Source organism: Haliotis rubra, unplaced genomic scaffold, assembly GCF_003918875.1.
Source record: "Haliotis rubra isolate DU_JTF1 unplaced genomic scaffold, ASM391887v1 Scf171, whole genome shotgun sequence".
Lineage (NCBI taxonomy): Eukaryota > Metazoa > Mollusca > Gastropoda > Lepetellida > Haliotidae > Haliotis > Haliotis rubra.
The window spans coordinates 506,318-522,111 of NW_025765681.1; the positions used below are offsets into that span (position 1 = coordinate 506,318).

Sequence of the window (15,794 nt, forward strand, 5' to 3'; positions counted from 1 at the left end):
AAGTATTTTACAATTTGGTGGGGGCGGTGGGGTAACCTAGCTAGTGGTTAAAACGTTCGCTCGTCACGCTGAAGGTCCGGGTTTGATTCCCCACATGGGTACAATGTTTGAAGCCCACTCAATTTGGTGAGTCCTTTTTGTCTACAGCGTCCGTGGCTGTTTTGACCTAAGGCCGTTTTGACCTGTTTCCGTCTAATATTCCCTTTCCAGATATTTATCTTAATGTCGTAGTTACGGTCAACTTTCTGACAATGTCATGTTTATCATTGTTTCAATAAAAATATAACCGAATATCTAACAACATGACAGTAATTATAAGGAGTAGATACCAATTGTGACATATTATAAACAATCGTTTATATACACGCACAATCTATTCGCATACCCCTAAACCCGTTTGCAATTACCCTTAGTAAGTGAGTGAGTTTTGGCAATATTCCAGCAATATCACGACAGGGAACACCAGAAATGGGCTTCACACATTGTACCATTGTGGGAAATCGAACCCGGATCTTCAGAGTGACGAGCAAACGCTTTAACAACTAGGCTACCCACATCGCCCCGCAATTTCCCTTAAGTCCTACAGATATGGCAGACGATGGTGACATGCTGCCACTGAATACGAGTCAAATATGTCATGGTATACTGATGTTAGTGATGTATGTACTAGATGTACTATTGTGATGTTGATGACTAGATTATGGGTACTAGCTGTTCATATTACTTAGCATTCCTTTCATATGTTTCAGGGTGTGAAATCTGAGATCTCCCTGAGACTGACTGACTGACTGACTGACTGACTGATTGATTGATTGATTGATTGATTGATTGATTGATTGATTGATTGATTGGTTGATTGGTTGATTGATTGATTGATTGATTGGTCCTTTCATTCATTCAGATCCGGGTTACAATTTGTCTTCAGCAACCCATGCCTGTCGTAAGAGGCGACTAACGGGATCGGGTGGCCAGGCTCACTGACTTGGTTGACACATGGCATCGCATCCCATATGCGTAGGTCGATGCTCATGCTGTTGATCACTAGATTGTCTGGTCCAGACTCGATTATTTACAGACCGCCGCCATGTATCTAGAATATTGCGTTAAACAACAAACAAGAAACAAACATCATTCATTGTCTAAAAAGGGGAACTATATTTCCCGGACTTGATGTCAGTCTCCCGTGGAGTGTGTTTGTCCTCTCCTTTCACATTAACAGCCCTGCACACTCTAGGGACATGGACTACGTGTTGTAGATCGGGGAAGCGCCACGTATACCCACCCAGACCATTTACAGGTACTTGGATACCCCGCGTACCGTACACCCTGACATTCCGCTCCTGTTTGTCAAGGAAGCTGGATGTAAAAGTGACGTACGCTGTCAGCCCAACCTCCGTGTCTGACACACATTTGCGAAAACGAAGACGGAATTCCTTCTAAAAATAGCTCAGTGGATAATCAACGATTTTCCACCATGTCTGAATTATTACGAATGTTATCGTAGACACGGCGTTGATATGACAAAGCAATATATCCATTAAGTTATTTACGATAGTTTTATTAGCAACGGCTTACGTAACACAGGATATCATGTACATAATGCGCTCTGTAACTGTTTTGCGGAAGTAGTAAAGGGGAGGCTACTGTCATCGGGCGGAATGTAACCGTCGAGCGCCTTCCTTTCAAGCGTGGCGCTGTTACAGATTCAGTTTTGATATTTCTCTCTGTGTGTGAGGTTTGCATACCAGTTGAGAGAAGGAAGACATTTCATACACAAGTAAGTAGCTTTCAGCATATAAGAACCGCCGTCTCAGCTGTAAATATTAATGATGACGGAATTAGTAGTAGTTTGAAGGAGTAGTTATCAACAGTCACGTGACTACAGTTTAACCTTTGACCTAATATCTGCAGTATTGATAAACAGTGATTTCTACAGATGTGTTTGTCCAGCATTACGCTGTTACTGGTTCCTTTATCACTTCTATAACGTGTTATCTATGATAACATTGTCTCTTAGATCGTTACCGTTTGCCCATGTAGGGTTTTGACATGGTTTAACCAGTTAAAGATAACACTACGAATACGTTTGATATGGTACGAAAGTCAGCACTAATGAAGTAGTAGCTAGTAGTGGTTGTGGTGGTAGTGGTAGTGGTAGCAGCAGTGGTGGTAGTAGTACTTGTGGCGGCTGCGGTGAAAGTAGTAGTGTAGTAGTAGTAGTAATAGTAGTAGTAGTAGTAGTAGTAGTAGTAGTAGTAGTAGTAGTAGTAGTAGTAGTAGTAGTAGTAGTAGTGAAGTAGATGAAGTAGTAGTAGTAGTAGTAGTAGTAGCAGCAGTGTGCGAAAAAGGCAGTGGCCCGATAGCCCGTGGATAGTAAAAATCCAGTCGGGTCAGTAAATATCCACAGTCACTGGCCCGCGTGGCTAGTGTATTTTCATGGGGTCATTTTGTAAATATATCACTCTCTCCGACTTCTTGAAACCACAGCAACTAACTGCGCAGACTTAACTTCATATATGATCAATACGGTATGTAAACTACAAAAGCATCACTGCCTCCAAACTCACACAATGAACAGCTGTGTCAGCTGTGTATATCAAAATCAAAACCACGATAATACATCAGGAAGTTGTATCGTCACAGCCTCAGAGGCATGCAACAGACATATGTTGTTTGTGTGGAGATACTTCCTCTTTGTGAAGTAGTTCACGACAACTTCTGGTCAATATGTTACTACTCGATGTTGATTTCCATCTCCGATGTCAGGAGTTCAGATTTCAGTTTTTTAGGTTGTTGATAACACTATTTATCTCCTGAGGCAACTCACGTCCGTCGGCGAAGTTGTCAAGTCGTAAGTCTCCAGCCTCAATTGTCCTTACCCTGACTACTCTCGTTAAGGTGCGTGTCACCTGCTACTAGGTTACTGCCCGAGGTCGCTGTATTGCTGCTACGCAATATCAACATTCACATTAAGAGAGGCACTTGACTCAGGCGAAAGTCTGTGCATGTTAACCTAAATGTTATTATGCATATACTCACAGAGATATATCATCCAAATATCTTTTGATAATTTCGATAAAGTTCATTTTTGATCTATTTAACATCAAAGACACTTGGGTGAGATTCTATTTCTCACCCGAAAAAATGCTCTAACAGTAATAACCCTTGAGTGTGAAAGTTGGACACCTTTGGTGCTGTCATGTTATTTGATTGAGTGAGTTTAGTTTTACGAAGCTTTTAGCAATATTCCAACAATATCACGACGGGGGACACCAGAAATGGGCTTCACACATTGTACCCATGTTGGGAATCGAACCCTGGTCTTCGGCGTGACGAGCGAACGCTTCAACCACTAGGCTACCCCGCCGCCCCTGATTGTGAGGTCATGTTAACGGATGACATCACAATAGTCTGCAAAGCTCTATGACGCATGCTATTGATCCAGCTCATGGAATATCTCCTGTTGGAACCAATTTTTAAAAATAATTACAAAGAAACAATCTTTTAAGACGGGGCCCACTTTACAGGTAACATTTTGGAGTTGTACACTGGAGTGCGAGAACAGGGTTAACCACCTCATGTAAAATCGGATTAGCTCAAAGATCAATGCTACAGACTATGAACAAATCTGTAAGACGAGAGCCAGTGCGTTGTATGAGTGTATATACATTATAATTGTTCTTTGACCTCGTGACCTCATGACCCTGGGGGCATACAGTTTTATGTTTCAGTGAAGTGTAACGTATATGTTCCTTGGGCATATCTGATTTCTTAATCTCGATATAGATTTCACACATGTAGGCTTCTAAGTTGAATATATAATGGTTATTTCAGTTACCACGCAATAGTGTTTGCGGAGCCCGTTCGAGTGTCAAGTGATCTGTCAAACCATGTCACTGTAAGATGAATTAATAATTTTCATTTTATTGCGTCAACTAACTTTCATGCTGTGATGCTAATACACATGTATCTTATTGACTGCGTAAGTATAAACTAGTTCAAGTAATTTGACTTTGAGCATCCTCGTCTGTTCTACAAAACATGGGGCGATGGGGTAGCGTAGTGGTTAAGGCGTTCGCTCGTCACGCCGAAGACCCGGGCTCGATTCCCCACATTGGTACAATGTGTTAAGCCCATTTCTGGTGTGCCCCGCCGTGATATTGCTGGAATATTGCTAAAAGTGGCGTAAACCTAAACTCACTCACTCACTACAAAACATTGGGGCGGTGGGGTAGCGTAGAAGGTTAAAGCGTTTGCTCGTTACGCCGCAGACCCGGTTCGATTCCCAACATGGGTACAATGTGTGAAGCTTACTTCTGGCGTCCTCCGTTGCGATATTGCTGGAATATTGCTAAAAGCGGCGTACTCACTCACTCTGCAAAAATGTCACCTATTTCTCTGCACACTAATCTATAAAAATGTTGATATCCACCTTATCAATATTATTCTTTATACATATGCGGTTTTGATGCATTTTCAATATGTGTTTAATTGTTTGTTTGTTTGTTTGCTTGTTTACACGCGATACATTTCTTGTTTATTGTATTCAGTGTCCCAGGACGACCTTCACCTCGTTTCTCGGTCTGAATGGCGCGCTCGTGAGTCACGTGAAATACACCACATGGACAAACCAGTCAGCCTCGTCTTCATCCATCACACAAGCATGAAGTCATGCACAACCGTGGAAGAAGGCTGTGAAGAAATGCGAGTTATCCAGAACTTCCATATGGATGATCGAGGTAGCGTTGTACTAGTTTCCTAACGTCATGATTGGCGAGGAGACACAGTTTAATGTTTTCCGCTTAAAATACAACTTTGAAAGTTTTAATTTAATTAACATTGCAACAGTACATCAGTAAGAAAGTAACATGGAAGATTCCATAAGATCAGGAAAAACCCAAATGTCATGATTACCAGATTTAAAAATATCAACTTATGACCAATTTATAGAAAATGAGAAAAGTGTTGGACTTACAACACATCCTTGATTTAACAGAAACAGGGACAATCAAAGAAGTCATCACAACGGCACATGAGTTCTGATTTGAATACATCGATCTTATGGCAGCGTACATTTTTCCCATTCAAACCAGAAGGAAAAAGGCTAGTGTCAAATAATCGATTGAAACTTTTAACCAGAAAGACCAGGATGTCGGGTAATGAGTTTTTAAACATTTCTGATATAACACAATCAACGCCTGCAGATTTACATACCTTAAGACGAGAGACAGCATCGAATATTTGACTTCCGTAATAGGTGATTCTAATAGAAGCAAATTAACATCATTAGGCCTTTTACTTGCAAAATCATTATCCCAATCTAAAATCTCATTGTCATCATCATAGGCAACATCGTTATACATAGTCGCCCATGATAAATATAACATTCAGTTATAACCAATGAAAGCGAAGAGAGTATTTGCTCCATGACATCTGTAAGGACTTTCGGTACAGTAAATTGACGTTGTCTCAATAACATATCGCACTAAACAATACATATAATAACGTATAGTACCTAGACATTGAATTGAATACCCAAAATTCGGGTTTGAGATTGCGCACCTTGTCTGTCTCACAGACATAATATTTTCCCTACCACCTTGCCCTCTGCAATGGGCAGTCTAGAAGCTGCAATGGGCAATCAAGAAGCGAGATTAGATTTCCTCAGGTTCAGGAATCTCTCATCTCACTAGGGCTCCTTTTCAATTTAAATGGGTTTATTTATTACTATCAAAAGTATATATTCAGAGACTGAGCGTTAGTCAACGCCATCTGCCAGGCATAAGACGTTTGAGCCATGTCATAGCAAGTTGCATATGTAGTGCAAGAGGTGGGTAAATATCCCTGTAATCAGTCATAATCCGTGACATTGTGCCCCGCCAGAAACAAGGACATAATGGATAAGACCCTTCAGTGTAAGGATTGGCGGTTTTTAAGTCCGATTATCAGATTTGCCCCGATATATGAATTCACTGTTTATCTTGTATTACAGGATGGGACGATATCGGGTACAACTTTCTGGTGTCGGAAGCAGGCCATGTTTTCATTGGTCGAGACTGGACAAGGATCGGGGCACACACCTATGGGTTTAACCGTGTTGCCATAGCTATATCCGTGATGGGAAATTTCACCGAGCGACCCCCGAATAAACTCACCATTCAGGTTGTGAAAAACGTCATCGATAGTGGTGTAGCTCAGGGGAAGATAACTCCCGACTACAAAGTGTATGGGCACCGTGATGTGCGGGAGACGGAGTGCCCGGGGGATAAATTGTACGAGATTATCAAAACCTGGGACCACGCTGGACATGTGCCCCCTGAAAGACCCGCAGTATAGTGTCTTGGTTATACGTTGTACACATCTACTTAATTCTTTCACAATTCAATAGGTGCTCTATTTTTATATAATGTATATTTTTAATCAATATATATGGAGGTTTATGTTAATTTCAATTTAATAGGCAATGCTCTATTTTTATATAATGTATATTTTTAATCAATATATATGGAGGTTTATGTTAATTTCACAAAAAGAGTCTTTCATCTCGTGGCATCGTGGATCAGACACAATGGATGTGCGTGTGCGTATTTACATGTGTGTGTGTTTTCAAATTGTGTGTGTGAGAGGGTGTGTGTGTTTCAAAATGTTGTTATTTCAAATTCAAAGAATAGAAAACTTTATGTATAAATACACTTTAAGTTTGGAAGTTTTAGATGGTGACAACACTTTACATTGAAACACATTACGCATCTCCCTAATTGTTGGTCAGATGATAAGCAGTACCTTGTTCTAACTTGTGTTATGCGTTCTATGTTAAACGTACAGAGACTTTGATAATAAAAAAGAAATTTCCAGTCAACAAGAAAGCCTGAAACAAGATGCGTCAATTTTATGTCATGTGTTTCCTTTTAAATCCAAATGAAGACGAAACCAGAAGACGGAACAATCGACACAGCAGTCACTGTCAGGGCGAACATCTTGTTATATTTTGCGAATAAAAGCAATAAAAGCCTTTCTGTGTCCATGAGAAATCTCTGTTAAAGACACGACCGTACAGTTCCGTACTATATTAATAGCCTGTGTTTATGAATCACTATCAAATAGTGATGGTACGAGGTGTTCATGTCCCACCGAACATCCGTCACAAACACATGCCAAGGTAAGTCAATTCTGAAAAAGAATGAAAACGTATTGTAAAAATACTGTTTGAAGGCTTTGATGTAAGCGACATGACTGTTTCATTCAATATTTGTGTATTTAGCCAAGATTGTGAGGATTAGTTTTACGCCGCTTTTAGCACTATTCCAGCAATATCATGGCGGGGGATACCACAAATGGGCTTCACACATTGTACCCATGTGGGGGAGACGAACCCGGATCTTCAGCGTGACGAGCAAAGCCTTTAACCACTAGGCTACCCCACCGTCCCCGCTATGATTGTTCTCTGTGGTAAAATAAATCACACATAGGTACAATTAAGTATACACGAGGGACATGGGACACACAATCATCGGTTTTATCAGAGGTGAATTATTTTGATTTGGTACCAAGCTGCAGTCCACTGTAAAATCAAATTCTCATCAATAATGACAGACTACTGATTGACGAATGATGAATAAATATGCTTTTACACAAGTGTAACGTACCACGTCCAACTACAAACCAGTCAACCCAGCGCACCATGACCCTGACATCCGTTGCATAATTTATGCAGGTGAGCATAAAAAGATCTTGTGTATGTTGATATATATATATCACGGCCAAGTCGTTCAGCTGTCAAGAACCAGTGATAAATGTGATTGAGTAGGTTCTTCAGACTCGAGCTCTCAAATCTCCCTGCACCTCTGTACTTTGTACTAGACTAACATGTCAAACGTTTGTGTAGATAACAGTATTCTTAAATATATTATATAAAACCCCAACTAAAGTTACAGATATGTTCTGCGGGACGTGATATACACCGATACATAGTCTGTCGTGATACATAGTGATGAAGACAGTTGTCACTTGGACGGTTCATTGTTTATAGTGAGTGAGTGAGTTGGGTTTTACGCCGCTTTTAGCAATATTCCAGCAATATCACGGCGGGGGACACCAGAAATGGGCGTCAAACATTGTACCCATGTGGGGAATCATTGTTTATAACACTAAAGACGATAACCGCTTGTATCGACAAGTTGGCCCGTAACGATGCATCGAACTATCGATGGATTCCAATTGTTGAGTTTCCGATAGCAATTAATCGATGGTAGAAACGAAAAACTATCGATGCATCGATAGTATGTGTGACTATCGATAGTTTAGTAATTGACTTCCGTTGATAAATGCGCAGCGCAAAATACAGGATGTTTATGTTTATGAGTTTATGTGTTAACTGTTTACTTGATCTGGGTTTCAAGTTTCTGAAACTGAGACTACTTCAATTTATTTTTATTTCATATAAACTATACATTTATTAAGAAAAGACTTCAAATGTGACTATTCAAGGAGAGAAAAAAACTATTGTAATAGTTGGTCGCAATAGACTATCGCTATCGCAAAAGAATGTTGCAATAGACTTTCGCTATCACAATAGTTGTTTTCCCATCAATAGTCACCCCTATAGACAAGTACTTGGTGCCATACCGAACAGTGAAGACAAATAGCCAGATGAATACAATAGCCGGGTGTGATAAACTACAGACAAGTACACAGCAGTGGAGACGGTTGGTTGTTGTTTTACGCCGCACTCAGCAATATTCCTGCTATATGGCGGCGGTCTGTAAATAATCAAGTCAGGACCAGAGAATCCAGTCATCAACAGCATAATCATCAATCTACGCAATTGGGATACGATGACGTGTCAACCAAGTCAGGGAGCCTGACCACCCGATCCCGTCAGTCCCCTCTTACGACAATCATGGATTACTGAAGACCAATCCTAACCCGGATCTTCACGGGTTGTGAAGACAGTCGGCACTTGGACGGGTTATGATACATAAAACTAAAGACACTAGCCGGATGAACGACGGTAAACACCACAGGAGGTTGTCATAAAAACATAAACAACAGTGAATACAATTGGACTTTGGATGGGTTGCATACACAACACTGAAAACATTAGGCCAATAGACGTGACATTAAAGACAATAAACCGGTGTGGTAAACAACGGTAAACACAAGTAATGGATGTGGTGCGCAACACAGAAAACAATAGGCCAATGGACGGGTTGTTTTACATGACATTAAGGACAATAGTCGGACGTTATACTGACTGACTGAGTTTGGTTTTACGCCGCTTTTAGCAATATTCCAGCAACATCACGGCGGGGGACACCAGAAATGGGCTTCACGCATTGTGACCATGTGGGGATCCGAACCCGGGTCTTCGGCGTGACGAGCCAACGCTTTAACCATTAGGCTACCCCACCGCCCCTCGGACGTTATAAACAACAGTGAAGACAAGTGATGGGTTGCATACACAACACTGAAAACAGTAGGCCAATAGACGTGACATTAAAGACAATAGACCGGTGTGGTAAACAACGGTAAACACAAGTAATGGATGTGGTGCGCAACACAGAAAACAGTAGGCCAGTGGACGGGTTGTTTTTCATGACATTAAGGACAATAGTCGGACGTTATAAACAACAGTCAAGACAAGTAATGGGTGTGATCATGGTGACCATACTTTTTGGTATTGTTGATGTTCACGTTTTCGTGTATTCCCTTCAGATTGCAAGTAATTGTGAACAAATTTAGATTTTTTATTAATCACATTAAAATTTGTTACAGCTAGCAAGTTAACACGCAAAAAGTGGTTGTCGAAGCATATTCAACAACGTGTAGTGTTTTTTTCGTACTTATCATATAGAAAAGGGGGTGGTTATAAAGGTAGTATAAAAAAATAGCATTCCTATCAAAAGGTGTATAGTATATCTGGCTTGATACAGTGAAAGCCTGGGTCCCGGTCAACAAAGCATTCGTAATGTTACGAGCTGTCGTAATGCAACAGTTTACCATAGACGTACGAATGTTGTAGCTCTACGAACGCTTTGTGGATCGGGACCCTAATTATGACTCATATTTCAACCATCAAGCAGTATGTTTAAAAAAAATTAAATCGTCATCTGTTGTAATATGTTTACAAATAATCGATCCGTGAAGATCCGTTGGAATTAATTTTCAGCAAAACATGCTTGTAAACGACTGGTTAGGGTCTCTGACGTTAATGCACATAGATTGGTGCTCACGATGTTAATCACTCGTTTTTCTGGTGCAGACTCGACTATTTACAAACTACCGTCAATGGCGTCATATAGCTTGAATGGTGCTGATGGTGACAACTTGGACAAACATGGAAAATCATCCCTCCGAAAGGGTGTTCTGTGGCCTGATGGAATGCTGTTGGACGTGTATTGTACGTGCGCTTCTCTTACTTTATTCTCATTTAGATTGACTGACTGAGTTTAGTTTTACGCCGCTTTTAGCAATATTCCTGCAATATCACGGCGGGGGACACCAGAAATGGGCTTCACACATTGTGCCTATGTGGGGAATCGAATCCGAGTCTTCGGCGTGACGAGCCAACGCTTTAACCATTCGGCTACCCCACCACCCCTTCTCATTTAGAACTCTCGAATAATTGGAACATTTCATTGAAAATACTATCTATCTTTATGAACTTTTTACTGTTCTTGACCATTTATCTTCCGCAGGGAATGTATATGTTTTTCACACTTTCATAAGACACTACATCGACCCAATACAAAGTGGACGTGTGTGGATTTACGGCGACGATGATGTTTGTGCCCACTGAAAATTATTTTGGTGGTGGTGGAGGTGGTGGTATCGTCGTAGGGGAGTTGGAACAGGATTAGGGTTTATTTGCGCCCAACACATTACCTGTTGTTGAACTATTATCTATAAAGTAGACATACTGCACCAAAAGATTATTTTTACAATCATAAATAAAATTACTGGTGATTATCAAGAATTGTCTCCCCTGCACCATTGAGTACATTTTGCTGGATACGTCCCAGGTGAGCGTTCCTGTGGAGCACTACACCAGGGATTTGCTGTAGTTGGTTATATGATGCTGAAATTGACAGTATATTACAACTAGTGGACGATGTGTAGCAATAACGGCTACGTGTATATAATTATGTCCAAATTAACTGTCGCAGTTATGAAGACAAGCCCAAAGACGCCTCACTATATATGTATGGAATCGTGTCGTTCACATTAATCCTTTAAAATGAATCATTTCGTCATGTCAAAACGACGAAAAGTTAATATTTTCTTTCATTTATAAAAAAACAACAACCGAAAATTCAAGCAGAGATGAAAAAGTTATGGCCTTTAAAGTTTTCCTAAACTTAATGACAATAATCCACCGATTTAAAGAAATCCACCAACGTAAGCGAAGTGAAAAAACAGCTGAGCCGAATATCACATTAAGTATGCAGGAGTTACCTCCCCTATATTGTAAACCGTCAATGAACGTTTCTCAAAGGTTTATTTCGAGAAATCTGTTTCGTGGCTTGATTAAAGTTGGTGGTAATGTGCTTAAAAAACCTTCCTATATTGCACTGGATTTGTTATTAGCATGTTGCTACATGCTGATCCTTTAAGAAGTTATGTCTACGCTTGTGAAATTATGGCGGATATTTTCAATCACTTTGAACAGAATTATAAGCTTGAATGTGATGTTTGGATCATTTATTCAATTTACTGGGTAATTAAGTTGATAAAAATATACTACGTTGTTATTTTTCTATATTGGGTTTTAAAATATTGTATTTTTTCACCAGTGATGATAATATTTTTTTAACAGTGGTAACTCCTGTGATTCGTCGAGCCTTGTCACATTGGCTGAAGAGTTTAGCTGTCTCCATGCCGCCATATGCTGTGTTATCGTCAGTGGTTCTGCACTCTGAGCAACGTGGCGCCAACCTCGCAACAGTCTCAAAACCTCATTTCTATCACTTATATAGGCCTCCTCAATCTGGATTTATTGTATTTATTTAATTTTATTTATTTTTTGTTTGTTTTTTAAGTGAGATTACTGAGATTTAATTTTTGAAAATGACTATTGTTATTGCTTCGTCATTGCAGATGTTCGCCGCTCGTAAACTGATGGAATACCAATGACTTCATACAGTTCTGATCCAGATTTAGCATGTGTATTCTCTTAACCCCTAACAGAGGGCTCAATATGGCTTCATGTTCGACGAGGTTAGTGAAACAGCCCCTCTAAAGCAGTGTATTCAAGACAAGGAAATTAACACGAAAAATGTTAAATTTCCCAGTTTAAAAGTGGATTTAATGTGCAGAATATGATATTTATTTGTTTGTTGTTTAACGCAATAATCCAGCTTTCCGTAAATAATAAAGTCTGAACCAGACAATCCAGTGATGTAAACATCAGCATCGATCGAGTGTGGTAAGGCCCCAAAAAAAAAATGTTGTGGTTCCGATTTCCTACATTTCAGAACTAATGTAGGTAGGAGTTGATTTTTTTTTGTTTGTTATTGTTACATAACGCAATATTCCATTTATATGACGTGCTTTCCGTAAGGCTAAAGTCTGAAACCAGACAATCCAGTGATGGAAACATCAGCATCGATCTTTTGTGGTAAAGTGGTCTGATCCATAGTAATACAGCTGGTGTAATTCCAGTGCTACGAGACCCACATTTTCTGTAGTTAACATTAATTATGAATATGTGGTTGTTGTTTAAGATTTTGAGGGCCATTGTTCTATCATTGTATTCATATAGCTTTACAGAGGACGTACATGTAATATTATGGCACTAAAGGCTCTTTCATGTGAGTGAGTGAGTTTAGTTTTACGCCGCACTCAGCAATATTCCAGCTATATGGCGGTTGTCTGCAAACAATCGAGTCTGGACCAGACAATCTAGTGATCAACAGCATGAGCATCGATCTACGCAAATGGGAACCGATGACATGTGTCAACCAAGTCAGCGAGCCTGACCACCCGATCCGGTTAGTCGCCTCTTACGACAAGCATGGGTTACTGAAGGTTCATTCTAACCCAGACCTTCATGGGTCGCTCTTTCATGTGGCCAAAGTTAAATTGATCAGGCAATTTTGCATCTTCTACAGAATTTTCGCAGATGTTCAGGTATTTTGTTGGAAACATTTCTATAGGCAATTCAATTCGTTCAGAGTTTATCTTGCAATATTTTGCAATCTGGTTATCGTCTAGAAGCAGAGTGCTTTAACTTGTCGACAACGTATTCTCACAATTCGACAGAGATTCTTACGTCGGAATTACAGCGTATGTTTGAGATGTGTGTGCCCTGCCCAATGAGTGAGTGAGTGAGTTTAGGTTTTCGCCGCAATACTAAAACTCAGCAGTATTCCAGCTATATGGCGGTTGTCTGCAAACAATCGAGTCTGGACCAGACAATCTAGTGATCAACAGCATGAGCATCGATCTACGCAAATGGGAACCGATGACATGTGTCAACCAAGTCAGCGAGCCTGACCACCCGATCCGGTTAGTCGCCTCTTACGACAAGCATGGGTTACTGAAGGTTCATTCTAACCCGGACCTTCACGGGTGTGCTCTGCCCAGAGGTTGTGTGGTAGCGTAGTGGGTCAAGCGTTCGCTATAAACTCCAAAGTTAGGGTTGCTTCCCTGCAAGTGTACCCTATGTGAAATATATTTCTGATGTGCTCGTTGTAATGTGGCTGGAATGTTTTCTTAAGTGGGGCAGTAACTCGCTCATTATCCAGAAAAACGGGTATGGCCACTAGACGGCACGGATGACAGGAAAACTAGTCCAGAATTAGTGCGTGTTGCAAAAAGAATGTTTTGTGTGAGTATTTTTTTTTCAATTTTCGTTTTTAAATGTCGACAGATTGTGAACATCAGCTGTTTTTCTATATAATTGGGGTGTATTGTACTTGGGCAATATCTTGAGTATAATTGGAAAGGTTAAACCAGTCAAAGTAAAGAAGGCGGCGGGGTAGCCTAATGGTTAAAGCGTTCGCTCGTCACGCCGTAGACCCGGGTTCGATTCCCCGCATGGGTACAATGTGTGAAGCCCATTTCTGGTGTCCCGGCCGTGATATTGCTGGAATATTGCTAAAAGCGGCGTAAAACCATACTCATTCACTCACTCAAAGAAAAGAAAAACATCTATTCGTAATTGCTTACCGGCAAGGATTGATGCACGCATTTCTTATTCTGTTATTTTATCACGACAAGGCTCCTGCAGTATAATCAAGTTAAACGTTCAAATCCAGCAATCAACGTAACATCTTCTTCACCAACAGTACATGCATCACATGAGACATTACCTAAACCCGGCTCCTCAATGTACATCCAAGAAAGTGAGATATTCAGAACACGACTATTCCAATCCTCTGACCCAAACCCATTTGAACATCTGAGCGCCAAAACCAGACCAAAACCTGCAGCTAGACTGACACCCAAATGTACACCCGAGCCACTCATCACATCATTTCAATCAACTCCTGCTTTCAAACCTGACGCCTACTCCAAGCCACACAATACTGCTACACTTAAATTCTCCAAATGCACATCCGAATCATAGTTTGGTGATACACTCACCTGGACCGTCACGTGTATACACCAATCTCCTCGTTCATAAACCAGATACATGTCTCACAGTCTCATACTACACCTGATTCAGACTCTAATCTACACAGTATACCTGCGCCAAGACTGTCGCCAAAATGAACATCCGAATAATATTTTATTCCACTTTACACCCAAAAATATCAACATTTAGTCACATCTACACCCAAATATATATATACAGTCTTAATGGACTGACATGACTCACCAAAAAGTGGTCTGTCAAACGTACACCCAATACATGAACCCTTATTACGCCCAATAGTACCCTAACCCACCCATTAAACCTGGCCCTAGATTGTTACCTAAACGTACACCCGAACCACCCCATCGACACCCAGTACTACCCCCGACTACCACCCCATGCAGTTCCACACCAAGAAAACAGTTCTGCCCACCCACTTTATCCACACTCCAACCAATACCTGGGGCGGTGAGGTAGCATAGTGGTTAAAGCATTCGCTTGTCACGCTGAAAATCTGTCTTCGATTCCCAAGATGAGTACGTGTACATGTAAATTATGTTAATGCTACATTGAGGATGCAAATATGTATACTCCAGCGAAATGTATTTTTGCCAGAACCTATGGGTTCGAATTCAAGTATCGTCTTGACTCTTTTCTTACCATTATTGTGCTCGTCGGTTTCATTATAATGTTTCAACATCATCAGTTCTCCATCGTCAGCAGCGATGGGGTAGCCTAGTGGTTAAAGCGTAAAGGTACAATGTGTGAAGCCCATTCTTGGTGATACTGCTGGAATATTGCTAAAAGCGGCGTAAAACTAAACTCAATCACTTACTCCAACGTAAACCCAAACCCACATCCTCAAACATGTGACACCCAATTCACACCCCCAAAGCATTCTCTTAGACAACCAGTTTAATGTACTTCGCCAATGCACTTAAGAAATTCAGACCGAGTGATGATATAGCTTCCACACAGACTCGGTTGTTTTATTTTCTTTGCTAATGTGTTAGTATGAAGCTTAACTAATGCGAGGAAGCGCCCCACAGCCTTGCTTCTGACAGAACACATTCCTTAAGCTTCCGGCAACTCAACTCGCCCACAGCGCTGCGGTAAATATTTAAACTGCGTTACGTAAAACAATGCAGCGCGTGACAGACAGAGCCCCGCAAAACAGTTACTTCATAAATCTCACCTTGTTATTAAGTGAAAACGT

At 40.6% G+C, this 15,794-nt stretch overlaps 1 protein-coding gene across 1 annotated transcript; it reads left to right on the forward strand.

Annotated features, from left to right (window-relative positions):
- Positions 1-1,170: 1,170 nt before the first annotated feature.
- Positions 1,171-7,012, forward strand: LOC124272602 (peptidoglycan recognition protein 1-like). The gene is made up of 4 exons (XM_046707802.1): positions 1,171-1,297; positions 4,551-4,739; positions 5,993-6,388; positions 6,461-7,012. Exons 1-3 carry the CDS (start codon positions 1,171-1,173, stop codon positions 6,334-6,336), a joined length of 660 nt encoding a protein of 219 aa, XP_046563758.1. The 3' UTR covers positions 6,337-6,388; positions 6,461-7,012.
- The last annotated feature ends 8,782 nt before the right edge of the window (positions 7,013-15,794 follow it).